Source organism: Periophthalmus magnuspinnatus, chromosome 13, assembly GCF_009829125.3.
Source record: "Periophthalmus magnuspinnatus isolate fPerMag1 chromosome 13, fPerMag1.2.pri, whole genome shotgun sequence".
In the NCBI taxonomy this organism is placed as follows: domain Eukaryota; kingdom Metazoa; phylum Chordata; class Actinopteri; order Gobiiformes; family Gobiidae; genus Periophthalmus; species Periophthalmus magnuspinnatus.
In genome coordinates this window covers 26,077,329-26,090,417 of record NC_047138.1, presented here as the reverse complement: position 1 = coordinate 26,090,417, position 13,089 = coordinate 26,077,329, and the positions used below count along the sequence as shown (strand labels likewise).

Below are 13,089 nucleotides of genomic sequence, written 5' to 3'. Positions count from 1 at the left end.
TATGGGGTAAAGTATACCTTAACCTAATCACTTAAACTGGATGCTGGTAGCTATTGTTTTTAGCCCCATTTTCAATACACCTTCAAACAAGGGTCATGGTGCCTGCTATTGGAAAAGTGACAGTTATGGCAAAGGAAAAAGCAAAGTTGAGTTGCTTTTAATCATTCCCATAATGCATCCAAGTTAGGTAATGTACATAGTTAAAACAACATCATAGAGGACTTTCTGAAATGGCCCAATACACTGGAAGAAAACAAACTTCACTGTGGGTATGTGTAGGTATAAACAACCAAAAGTGGTCCCATTATTCAACCCAAAAGATGTGATCATTGGCTGTTAAATCCATAAGATTAATATGGCAAGTTAAGGGAGCCTATCCCTACAAAATATAGTTCAACATTTGTGAATACTTTTGGAGAGGCCTTTATATAGTAGGTCCCTGCCCTTCATCTGAAATTATTAAAATAAAAAAAGTGTAGACCATGAATGTAACCTATAGTTTAAAAATGTATAAAGAAACAAGTCCATCAAGATCCCTTTTCATGTTCATCTGATTAATCATCACCTTGATACACCAGCACCGTGGCACTTAAATTCAAACTCAAAGCTAACATAACTCCAACATGTGAGTGTTTCTTCTCAAGTGTTTACTGAAATAGAAACCATTTACTCAGCTTTTATTTTGGTCTTGTGCAAACGCCTGAGACACCATTGAAATCTTAAGTGTTTGTGTTTCAGAAAGTTGACCTGTCCAACTTTTCCAGGGCAACTTTTTGAAACACAAACGTCTCTGGCAAGAAAAGAAGAACAGCTTTTGATGCTTATCTTGAGCCAAGTGAGTCCATTACAACTTAACTTTGAGTAAACGTTATGCAAGCGGCCCCTTTCTCTGAAAAGAAAGACAGGTCAATGAGTTGTTGACCTGTCTAAGTGAGAGAATATTAAATTAATTGTGAGGGCATGCATGGAAAATTCCCACTCGACCATTTTAATACTGTGTTTGCTTAATTCTAAAGCTGCATTTTGCCAATGTTACGTTATTTTCTCATCTGTTATAATGTAGTTTTCTCATCACAAACATACCTGGAGTTGTTTTGTTTCACTCACACATGTTTAACACACAAACCCTAGTGCTCCACTGTGTTTTTTAAAGTACATACACCTTCGCTAGAATCATTTGGATCATTTTTAGCCCTGGAATTGCCAATCTCTACAGAACTAAAGGTAAAAGATAGGCATTAACTTGAAAACTATCGCTTAATGACATCACAAGGTGGAACAGAGCATTTTGAGCTTTGGAGATGCAAATTAATAATAAAAGGGTTACTCAAACGTGTGAATGAAACAAAACATGATGGCTTAAAGCTCACAAGAGTCAATTTTGCGTGATATAAGAAGCCTGGCACAGTAACAAATTTTGAGATTCGATATATTGCCGAAGCAAATATAGACCATAAACGATAATAATATTGCAACAAATTTATGCCACTGAAATACTAGCTCAAAAGCAGATTTAAACCACAAAAACTATTCTAAATCTACAATACTGCAAAAATCATCTCCAATAAATAAATTACACAAAACTTTAGTTCTTAGGTTGAATTAAGAACTTCTTTGACTCATTAGATGCAAACTTTTATGGCTTAAATCTTATGACATAGCCAAAAAAGTCCTAGTAGTGCAACAAAAAGTACACACAATACTGACCCGCAAAAAATATAGCTCCAACTTTCATATATTGAATGATAAGTCAATATAGTAATTATCCTGACAGGCCCAATACAAGACCTATAATAAAAACAAGAAATCCACTTCAGGAAACTGCAAAAAACAAAAACACAAATTTCACTTCCTTCTTAGAAAATGGAAAAAAACTGCATGTTGAAATCACAATATGTAGTGGTAGTTTTGGCCTTAGTCAGCACTTATTGGAGGAAAGCTTCCCATTACATAGTCTGACAAGAATTGGCGCAAAATCATTTATACTTAGTTATTTTTTTATTGCTCTAGGTGTGCATATCGACTACATCCCTGTGAAATGCTATTGCATTCTTTGCATTGCACTCTTTAAGTCAGTCAATCGATGGTTTGTTCAAACATGTTTTATACCTGAAGGAATGAACGACTAGCCCTGTCATGATAACAAATTCTGTAGTGTGATATATTGCTGAAGTGAATATAGACAATTAACGAAGCAGAAATATCCTCCAATAAGTATTCTGCTGGTTTAGCAGGGGGTGATCGCTTAGCAACGCTGTCAATGACATTTTCTCAGCCCTCGATGATAAACAAGATTGTGTAGCTCTGTTTATTGATTTAACTAAAGCTTTTAATTCAGTGGAATACGGAGTCCTCTTGCAGCAGTGTCAAATTCAGTTTGCTTCAGATGCTTCACGTAATTGGTTCCAAAATTATCTTTCAAGTTGCTTCCAGGCAGTAGTAGCCGATGGTTTTAAATCAGATTTTCTAACTTTAAGTAAAGGAGTGCCCCAGGGCTCAATTTTGGACCCCTTACATTTTACTATTTTTATTAAGTCTATTGGTTACAATTTAAAAGAAAGTCACAAACATTTATATGCAGATGATGCCGTTTTATATGCGAGTGCTCCCTCTTCTGATCAGGCGTTTTTAAAACCGCAACAAGATTTTAAAAGAAATCCAAAATTCCCCTCATAAATCTTAAACAGTCTTTGAATGCAAATAAAACTAAGTATGTTTTTTTCTAAAAAAAAAACAAAAGATTTAAATAACGTGCAAACTACTAATCTTTATACGCTAAATGGTACATCCATTGAAAGGGTTAAAAATCAAAATGATAATTTTATTACAGAAACAAATATTTAATGTTAAAAGAAATGGTGCAGGCAACCGTCCTCTCTGTACTGGATTATGGAGATGTGATGCACATGCAAACTTCAGCCTTTACTTTGAGACCTCTTTCATTCTGCTCTTTGTTTTATTACAGTTTAAAAGTGATGGGTTTAAAACCCATCACTGTTTCTCTATGAAAAAGTGGGTTGGCCATCACGGTCTGTTAGAGAATAGCACTGTATGAAATTTATCTATAAGGGGCGACATAAATCCTGCCAGAATACCTCACCTGTTTGTTAATCATTGATACCGGAACATTTAATACCAGATCACATGACTGCATAAGGCTAAAGACAAGCCGCACCAAAAACAAGATAGGAAAGAGTCTTTTAGCTGTTTTGCTTCACAAAATCAGAAGACTTTTATTACCATAGTCTGTGAACACAGTTCACAAACTAGGAACTTGATTCGGTGAAAAAGTGCAACATAAACACACTGAATAAATACAAATACAAATAAGGGCATGCACAAAGTTAAAAAGATCAAATGAAATACTTAAAGGGAGAAAATATGTACAACAGCAGCATCAGAACAGTGCAAAGTGGCTTATTAAAGTGACCGGTGTTAAGTGTCCAGTTTAGTGCAGATATTATAAAGTGTTCATGAGACAAACAGCAGAGGGGAAGAAACTGTTCTTATGGCGAGAGGTTCTGGTCCCAATGGACCGTAGCCTCCTGCCAGAGGGAAGTGTCTCAAACAGTCCATGTCCAGGGTGAGAAGTGTCAGCTGCTATACGGCCTGCTCGCCCCCGAGTCCTGGAGATGTACAGGTCCTGTATAGATGGAAGGCTGCAGCCAATCGCCTTCTCAGCAGAGCGCACAATGCGCTGCAGTCTCTGTCTGTCCCTGGCAGTGGCCCCAGCGAACCACACAGTGATGGAGGAGGTGAGGATGGACTCAATGATGGAAGTGTAAAACTGCACCATCATCTGGACTGGCAGCTTGAGTTTCCTCAGCTGCCGCAGGTGGAAATGGAATATGGAATATAAAATGGAATATACTCCAAGGAAAAGCAATTGTGACTGTGTCACCAAACTTTTATACACACACCTACACCTGGCACCCATGAAAAAGAGAGCCCAAGTGCTCTCATTGGGTTGCCCTGTATAAATAAAAAAAAAAAAAAAAAACCTGTTGCTAACGCTAGCAGGAGTAATCGCGGAGAAAGAAGGCAGCTGATTTGTCTCTTATTAAAATGTTCATCTTGAGTTAACACCATAGCAAAATAAAAATACCAGAATCATGTAGAGCAGGTCAATATGAACATTGTAAGATCATAATGACGACCCTGACAGCAGCAGTTGTGGCAGAGTGAGAGGTGACAGTTTTCTAATGTGAAATGAATTGGAGCCATGAGCACTTACCATTTGGAACACGGCAGCTAGCCGGTTAGCTATGTCCATTTATATATACCCTCTATGGTCGATATAGTATTTACTGTGACATGCCTATAAAAGACAGTGTAATATCATATACACTCACATTTCCAAATCTATTTTTAAGTTGGGAATGGATCCAGATGCCACAATTATTCTTATCTCCTAATGACTGATACAAAGCATTGAAATATAAGCCCTATGAATACAAAAATATAACATCTTTACCCCATCCACCAACCAAAACATATACAAGCCCATGATCCTCCAGTTCATATAATCAAACTCCTCGCTTTATCACATGTAGCAAAAACATTATATTTATTACCTTTAATTAAACAGATAATATTGCCATGGGCCCTCAATAAAACTTTACCTCTGAAGTCACTGAATAATAATTGACTTTCATTTGAGCAAATTTAAATGGATGCCAAATGAGTCAGGTCAAAAGCAATAAAACCACTCGTCTATTCACCAGTATTACATAAAGTAAATCATAATAAGAAAATTACATAACCTTCTACACAACTTTATATCATCCGGGTTTTCAATATGTTAGCAACACCTAAATAAAATATACAAAAGGTGCACCACATAGACTTTTCTGGAAGGCGTTACACTTGCTGGTCTCCATGGAGATGTTTTTGCTTTGCCTGAAATGTTCCGGAGTACAAGTTTCAATGTTTCAGTTGAGCAATAACACCCCAAATGAAATGCTCAAGAATATCTTGAAAAACATGCAGTCAATGGAGTCATCTTTCCACAGATCTGACAAGTAATATGACCTATTTGGTGGCATCTTGTCTCCATGAAAACATGTTTAATGTCATACAGCGGGGCTTGCTTGTCTCCCCATGGAGACAAGCAAGTGGCACACCCTCTAAAAAGGTGCAGTGTGGAACTTTTTTTGGTAAACGCACACATATGTCTGTATGCAGAAATCCCCTTCTGGTGGTACATTGGCACTCCAGCCTCAGCCCCTGTTTGAGCTGTACACACTGGGCTCTTTGAGGATCCTCTGCCCACAACAGTCCCACACAGATCTGCACAAAGAGTCTGTTACTGCAGCCCACAGACACATGCATAAACACTGTATGCAAGCCTGAGGGATTCTAGTTCTACAGGGATTCATATTTACTCTATTAACATTAGGAAGGAAGTAGCTTATAATAATACATGTAAAGATGTAGGAGTTACAGAGAAAATCAGAAAGGCATTTGGCTATTGGGCAAGACTTTAAAAGGGCCCATATTAGGCCATTTTCTGATCTTTGTTACAATGTTGTTCGCTCATCAAAAACACACCTGGCGTTGTGTTTTGTTTCATTCACACATGTTTGACACACAAACCCTGCATATTTAGGCTGAGATCTTCTCTTAAACAGAAACACTGTTCCACCTTGTGACGTCATGTGGTAATACAGAAAGTGCTCCATTGTGTTTTTAAACTCCATACATACAGCTTCATTAGAATCATTAGGGTGGTTTCAGCTCTGGAATTTTCAGTCTCTACTAAACAGGAGGTAAAAGGTAGATGTTAACTTGAAATCTATAGCTTCATGACATCACAAGGTGGAACAGAGCATTTTGAGCCTTGGAGATGTAAACAGACTAATGACACAGGATTACTCAAACATGTGTGAATGAAACAAAACACAAATCCAGGTATGTTTTTGGGGAGGTAACATAACATGGCTCAAAGCTCACAAGAGTCCATTTTGGGACCTTTAAACAATTTAACACATCTACCTCAATCAGCAAAGTATTTAAGAACACTGCTAATTAAATAAATGCAAGATTGAAAAATGTAATGCCAAAGTGTGGAACATTCCAGACAAAGCAACATCTCCATGGAGACAAGAAGGTAGCAGACCCTCCACCAGTAAAGTTACATATGCAACCACTTAAAGGTGCACTGTTTGCCTTGACTGAGGGCACAGCACAGACCACAGCAGGGCCTGAATCAGTCCTGGTTGTGTAATGTTCCGCACTCATGGTACAGGATCAGCAGCAGGGAAACGGAGGAGGGGGGGCTGTCACAAAGACACACTTTAAAACTGAAAACACAGGACCAAAGACCAAAGAGGAGGTTTAACTTAAAGCTTGGCCCAGCATCAATGTGTCCTTCAGCCAATAAAACAACTCATTCAATGAATAACAGTTACACACAGGGTTCAGGAAGTAGAAAGCAGCTCGCAGGGTTTACAAGTTTTGCGGAATAAGTTAGGATAAAGACAGAATAAACCTTAAATAAAATATGAAATTGAAAAACGTCTGCAGAAGAGGTTGTACAGCAGCAATAGACAAAGTTTGAAATAGTTGTACTGTTCAGGACTGTGTATTTAATCACATGCAATTATGGTTGATGATTATGATTATTGCTCTGATCGATTACAAAAACTGTCATTTATCAAAATTCTTAAAAGGGGCGACATGTTTTCTGATCCATGTTATAAGGTGGTTTCCTCATCATAAACATACCTGAAGGTGGGTTTTGTTTCATTCACACATGTTTAAAACACACAAACCCTGCATATTTAGGCTGAAGTCTTCTCTCAAACTGAAAACACTCTGTTCTACCTTGGAATGTCATGTGGTAATACCACAAGTGCTCCACTGTGTTTTTAACTCCATACACCTTCGCCAGAATCATTTGGATGATTTCAGACCTGGAATTTCCAATCTAAACTAAATAAAAGGTAACATGAAAACTATAGCTTCATGACAACACAAGGTGGAACAGAGCATTTTGAGCTTTGGAGATGTAGAGACATTAATAATAACGAGTTACTCAAACGAAACAAAACGCAGCTCCAGAGACGTTTTTGAGAAGGTAACATTATAACATGGCTTAACGTTCACAAGAATTTTGCACAATATAGGACCTTTAACAGATCTTTAAGGTCTTGTATGGTTGACAAGAGTTTAGTCAAGAAATGTTTAACAAATAGGAACACTGTACAAGGCCTAATCACTGAGAGGAGCAAGCAGCAGGAAGACATCCAGAACTGTAAAAGCGTAACTAGTTCAGCGATAGAAAGTGTAGATAAAAACACCTGTGTCTTTGACTAGATCAAGTTCACAAACAAATCAGAGATAACACTGTTTATTTTATGTTGGCTTATTAAATCTGAGAACACTATAACTGTATGCATGAAGTAATTTGCATACAGATGCTTTAAAAAAGCCTATCACGATAACACATTTTGAAGTGCAATACATTGCTGAAATAAATAGAAACGATAAATGATGATATTGAAACCATATAGCAGAATTATCCCCCAAAAAGTATTAGAAATGTACAATATTTTTAAAACAAGAATAGCTGAATGCAACACTTTAGTAGTTAGTGTCTATAATGAGGCATAGGAGTTCATAGTTTAAACTTGTACAGCTCAAATCTCATTGTAGTCCCCACTATAAATACTGACCCCCAAAAATTATAGTTCCATCTGTTGTGTATTGAACGATAAGTCAATATAGTATTTAAAGGTGACAGGCTTAGCTTTATGCCAGATTTCCCTGCCATTATACAGGTTTATGTGACTTATGAGATGTGCCTAGAGTTTACTTTGGATCAAAACAAAATGTTATTCCTAGTGTTGCAATGGAATATTTATGTATCTTTCATCCACGCAAAACAATGCGATTTGTTTCCCCACATAGTTTACATACTCCGTCAGTGTTTTAATGTTGTAGGGACAGAAATACAACTTTGTAATGTAGATAATTTGTCATGTATGAATGTTGCGTGGGATACAGAATACACACTTCTTCAATACTTTATGAAGATGCGCATCTGGTCACCGGTGAATCTCCCCGTTTTCAAGTGGGAGTGATTGACAAGTGGATTAGCCATTTGGGGACAAGCATGGTCCATCCATATCAGAAATAATAAAAGAAAAGAAAATATATCACAGGGGGCTGAAAAACATCATGTATTTGTGCAGAAACAATGGGCGAAGTACCAAACTCTGTTAATCTGAGGTGACCAATGATTTGTTTCACATGTGTCACTAGGACTGTCAAGATAAACACTATGTCAACTTCTCATTTAAACACATGACAGATGGAAGAATCATTTTATTATAATATTTATCGTGGAGACTTTTTCTTTGCACTAGTGGGAAAATTGTGGTGACTTTTCTCCATGATAACAAGATTTGAGTTGTAGAAAGTTGGATTATGAGCTTCCATGCCTCATTATAGACACAAACTAATTACTTTTGTGTTGCATTCAGTTATGTATTGATTGCAGCTCACTACTATACATTTAGAATCATTTTGGGGACATTTCTGCTTTATAGTTTGATTTTAATATTATAGATTATCGTTTACGTTTACTTCAACAATATGTCGCACTTCAAAATTTGTTATCGTGACAGCTCTATGTCTTACTGCAAAAGCAGACCTGATTGCACGATCACGTTTGACTGACTGATAAAAACTTGTATGAAAAATACAGAGAGACCAGATCTGCCGGGCAAATTATGAATGCAATTATGAAATTATACAAATCATATTATTAGACCATGTGTGTATTTATTGTGCTTTGCTGATTTATGCATTTTTTACCAACAACTAGTGTGCCTTTTTATTTCTTATAGTAACTTTTACTTCATACACATGACAAATTTGAACTTGAATGAACAAGAGCAGAGTGATACACAACTAAATACACAATTCCTGTTAATGCCATGATGCTAGTGTTCTGAGAAATATTTGAATAACTTCAGATACATTTCAAAATAAAATACCTGCCACGTGCACATACAATGTACCGTATATTTCTTGTTTGACTGACTAGATCATACTGAATGCATAACACAGCCATAGCCCAATGGCCCACAGTAGACCAAACATCTGATTTTATGTCTTAATATTACACAACATTATTCCTCTGACAGCAATGAAGGGGACTATTGTGTAGATACAACACATACAATCAGCTCCTGACACATCCAGTCACCCTATAACCAGTAACAACCATGCAAATTATTACAGAAGTCCACAAATAATTTTTGAAGCCTGACATCTTGCTACGGAGACATACTGTGATAAACAATAATATTGAAACTACATTATGCCACTGACACAATAACAATCATGCAAGAAAATCCCACTGAACCATTTTTATAGATAGTGTCATTCAAAAGACATGAGCTGCAGGAGAATGAACCAATAATTAGCTATAGAAGTCATTTATTCAACCTTTTTCGTGACAGGCCTATGCACAAAATCTGACTCAAAGACAAAAGGGGTAATAATCACATTGGTTTGGTCATAGAAACAGAAATAGTTTTTTTTTTTTTTTGGGGGGGGGGGGGGTTGTTGTTGTTTTTTTAATGTGCAAATGACTAAATGAGGAATTTCTATGAGACAATGCTTAAAAGTTCTATACGTGTAGGCTACTTCTGAACTTAATTTGGCTGGAAATAGGAGCAATGTATTGACAGTACCAATCCAAATGTTTAGATAACCACCTGTGGAGATGTCAAAAAACATGTCAACCCAATATTCTTGAAATCCAGTCAGAAGAAATCCTAAAGAACTTTTAAATGATGTTCTTACGGTTTCCAGGTAGACTACACATCTTACCTAGAAGTCTTAAAGACATGCAATCAATCACAACAAGAATGACAACATATTGCACTGTCAGACTAATTACGCGTAAAAATGGGATAAAAGCGCATTCATAAACTTCTCTGACAACACAAGTCCAGCACCATTGTAATCACTATTCCAGATTTTGCAAGGTTACACTGGTTCCTACTGCTCAAAGATAAATTTGTTCGTCATAAAACCAAGTCCAGACAACGTGTTCCCATCAGGTTGTTGCCACGTTTTGACTGAAAGCCCATAAATAACGTACCAAAGTGCATGACAATACACGTGAGCGCTGCGTAAAGCTTCCAGACGCAACAAGTGACACTCACCAAAGTTTGTTCATACTGGAGCGCCCGCTGGTCCGTTCCGTCCCCCGCCATGGCTGTGTTCTGTGCTCTGTACCCGGCGAGTGGAGCGAGGTTTTCGGCTTCAAAACGTGCGCACGCCGGGCTCCAATAAGGTTATGGGTGAAGTGATAGTGTTGCGCCCGTGTGTACGACCTCTCCACGCGGAACGTCAGAGAGAAAGTGCGTCCCGGTTACACAAAGTTCCTTCATTTTATAGTCTCAAGTCTCCAGCAGGATCCACACTGCGAGGCGGGACTAAGCGACGTGGTTTGATGCGATTTTGACCCTCCCATTTAGAAGAACTGCCAATCAAAACGGCCCCAGTCACTTCTTATGGACGAACTGGTTTTACTACGAACTGGTGTGTGCATAATTACGAATGATGTTGATCATCGTGATATTTATGGCGAACAGCAAGGCAAAAGCTTAAAGATAATCAAAAGCAGTTGTGGATAACAAGTAGCCTAATATAAAGATGGATGTAAGTTGACATTCAGAATTGTGGAATAAATTGAATTCTACCCAAATGTTCTATAGGCCTTGTCTGTGATCTTTACCATATCTGTAAGCTTTTTATATTTTTAGGATTATAAATTGTAATGGAATTGTGTTATTGGCCTATAATATAAGTTAGCCTGATGCCAGTGTCTTGGAGTATCTTGTAAAGTTATTTCTAAGTTATTATTATTATTATTATTATTATTATTATTATTATTATTATTATTATTATTATTATTATTATTATTACCGTGTATGCAAACATTTTAATAAAACGTTATAAAGATGACATATTTTGATATATAAGCTAAATACATGTATAATTTAATAAATAAAGCCAAATACTTGCATTGCATCCACAGGATTTCATCTCTGCTGTTTGCAGATGATGTTGTCCTGATGGCTTCTTCGAGCCAGGACCTGCAGCAGGCACTGGGGCGGTTTGCAGTCAAGTGTGAAGCGGCTGGGATGAGAATCAGCTCCTCCAAATCCGAGGCCATGGTTCTCGACCGGAAAAAGGTGCTTTGCCCTCTCCGGGTGGGTGCTGAGTCTCTGCCTCAAGTGGAGGAGTTCAAGTATCTCGGGGTCTCACGAGTGAGGGAAGGATGGAGCGTGAGATTGACAGGCGGATCGGAGCAGCGTCTGCAGTGATGCGGTCGCTGTATCGGTCCGTTGCGGTAAAGAAGGAGCTGAGCCCAAAGGCGAAGCTCTCGATTTACTGGTCAGTCTACGTTCCTACCCTCACCTATGGTCATGAGCTCTGGGTAATGACCGAAAGGACAAGGTCGCGGATACAAGTGGCTGAAATGGGTTTCCTCCGTAGGGTGGCCAGGCGCACCCTTAGGGATAGGGTGAGGAGCTCGGTCACACAGGAGGAGCTCGGAGTAGAGCCACTGCTCCTACATGTCGAGAGGAACCAGTTGAGGTGGCTTGGGCATCTGCTTAGGATACCTCCTGGGCGCCTCCCTAGGGAGGTTTTCTGGGCATGTCCCACCGGGAGGAGGCCCCAGGGAAGACCCAGGACACGCTGGAGGGACTATGTCTCTCGGCTGGCCTGGGAACGCCTTGGGGTCCCACCGGGGGAGCTGGGGGACGTGTCTGGGGTGAGGGAAGTCTGGGAGTCCCTGCTTAGACTGCTGCCCCCGCGACCCGGCCCCAGATAAGCGGAAGAAAATGGATGGATGGATGGACTTGCATTGCAAGATATTAATGACGTTATTGCTTATTGCTATGTATTGGTGACCATAAATCTTGTACTATGACAGTAAACATACACTATTAGAGCTGATCCCCATTCAGTTATAATTCAATAATGATATTTTATGACTCACTAATGATATTTTACATGTAAATATTATGTAACTAAATGACACTGTAAGACAGAAACTGGTTCACTCAAAGGATAAAACCCTAAGCCACAAACAAAGCAATGTGGTCTGTAAAGCACTTTGAATTACCTTGTGGACGAATTATGCTATACAAATAAACTTGCCTTGCACTGCCTTCCCTTGCCTTGACTACTCCACTCAGTGTAGTGAAGACTGCAGTGGGCGTTATATGGGAAAAACAAAACAGCCACTCCATAAGAGAATGTACCACCACTGTCACAAGAGCAGCTCAGGACCCCAATCTGCCGTACACCTACATTTCAAAGCCACTAACTACTCCTTTGAAGATTGTGAGGTACAGACCTTAGCCAAAGAAAAAAAAGTGGTTTGAGAGGGGAGTTAAAGAGGCTTTTTTTCCACCAGAACTGAAGAAGTGTCTTGGATAAGAAGCAAAACATCTTCACTCTAAAACTTTAGTCCAGTTGACAGAATTGAATTTTGCTTTTCATACCTGGACGACTGGTATATATTTCTCAGACAATGAATATATGGAAACATTGTACTAAAATACTTTTCTTCAATGACAATGGGAATAAAACCTATTCTAATTCCGATGTATTATATATTACAGATAACATGTAGATATCCACTGGTAACTTCTAACATATTTCTGCCACTTTTGAGCAATCAGTGGTGAAAGGTAACAAAGTACAAGGAGTAAAGTACGACTTAAGTAGAAGGTATCTACAAGTACATTTTACAATGGGTACTTTTTACTTTTACTTCACTACATTTGAGAGCAGGTATCTGTACTTTCTACTCTACTACATTTTTTAACTGGGCTGAAAAGTAAAGAGTACTTTTCATATGATTTGAGGGGTTATTTTTACCATGTTTTTGGTAACATCTTGACTTAAGTCTTTGATTTTATTTGCTTGTTTTATTTGATTTTATTGTTTTATTGGCAATTGTTTTATTGCTTTTATATACATATTTATTATTTTAATTTTGCTATTTTATTCTAGTCTAAATGTTGATTTACTTAATTAGTTGTTTTTATTTAT

The 13,089-nt window shown here is 38.1% G+C and overlaps 1 protein-coding gene across 2 annotated transcripts in view; it reads right to left on the bottom strand.

The window, feature by feature from the left end:
- Nucleotides 1-10,423, bottom strand: part of clcn2c (chloride channel 2c) — a 193,695-nt gene extending 183,272 nt beyond the window's left edge. For both annotated transcript variants that reach the window (XM_055226034.1, XM_055226035.1), the window contains exon 1: nucleotides 10,182-10,423. In XM_055226034.1, the coding sequence (XP_055082009.1) occupies nucleotides 10,182-10,232 (51 nt within the window). In that variant the 5' untranslated portion in view covers nucleotides 10,233-10,423. The remainder of the gene's footprint in view (nucleotides 1-10,181) is intronic.
- Between the last annotated feature and the right edge of the window lie 2,666 nt (nucleotides 10,424-13,089).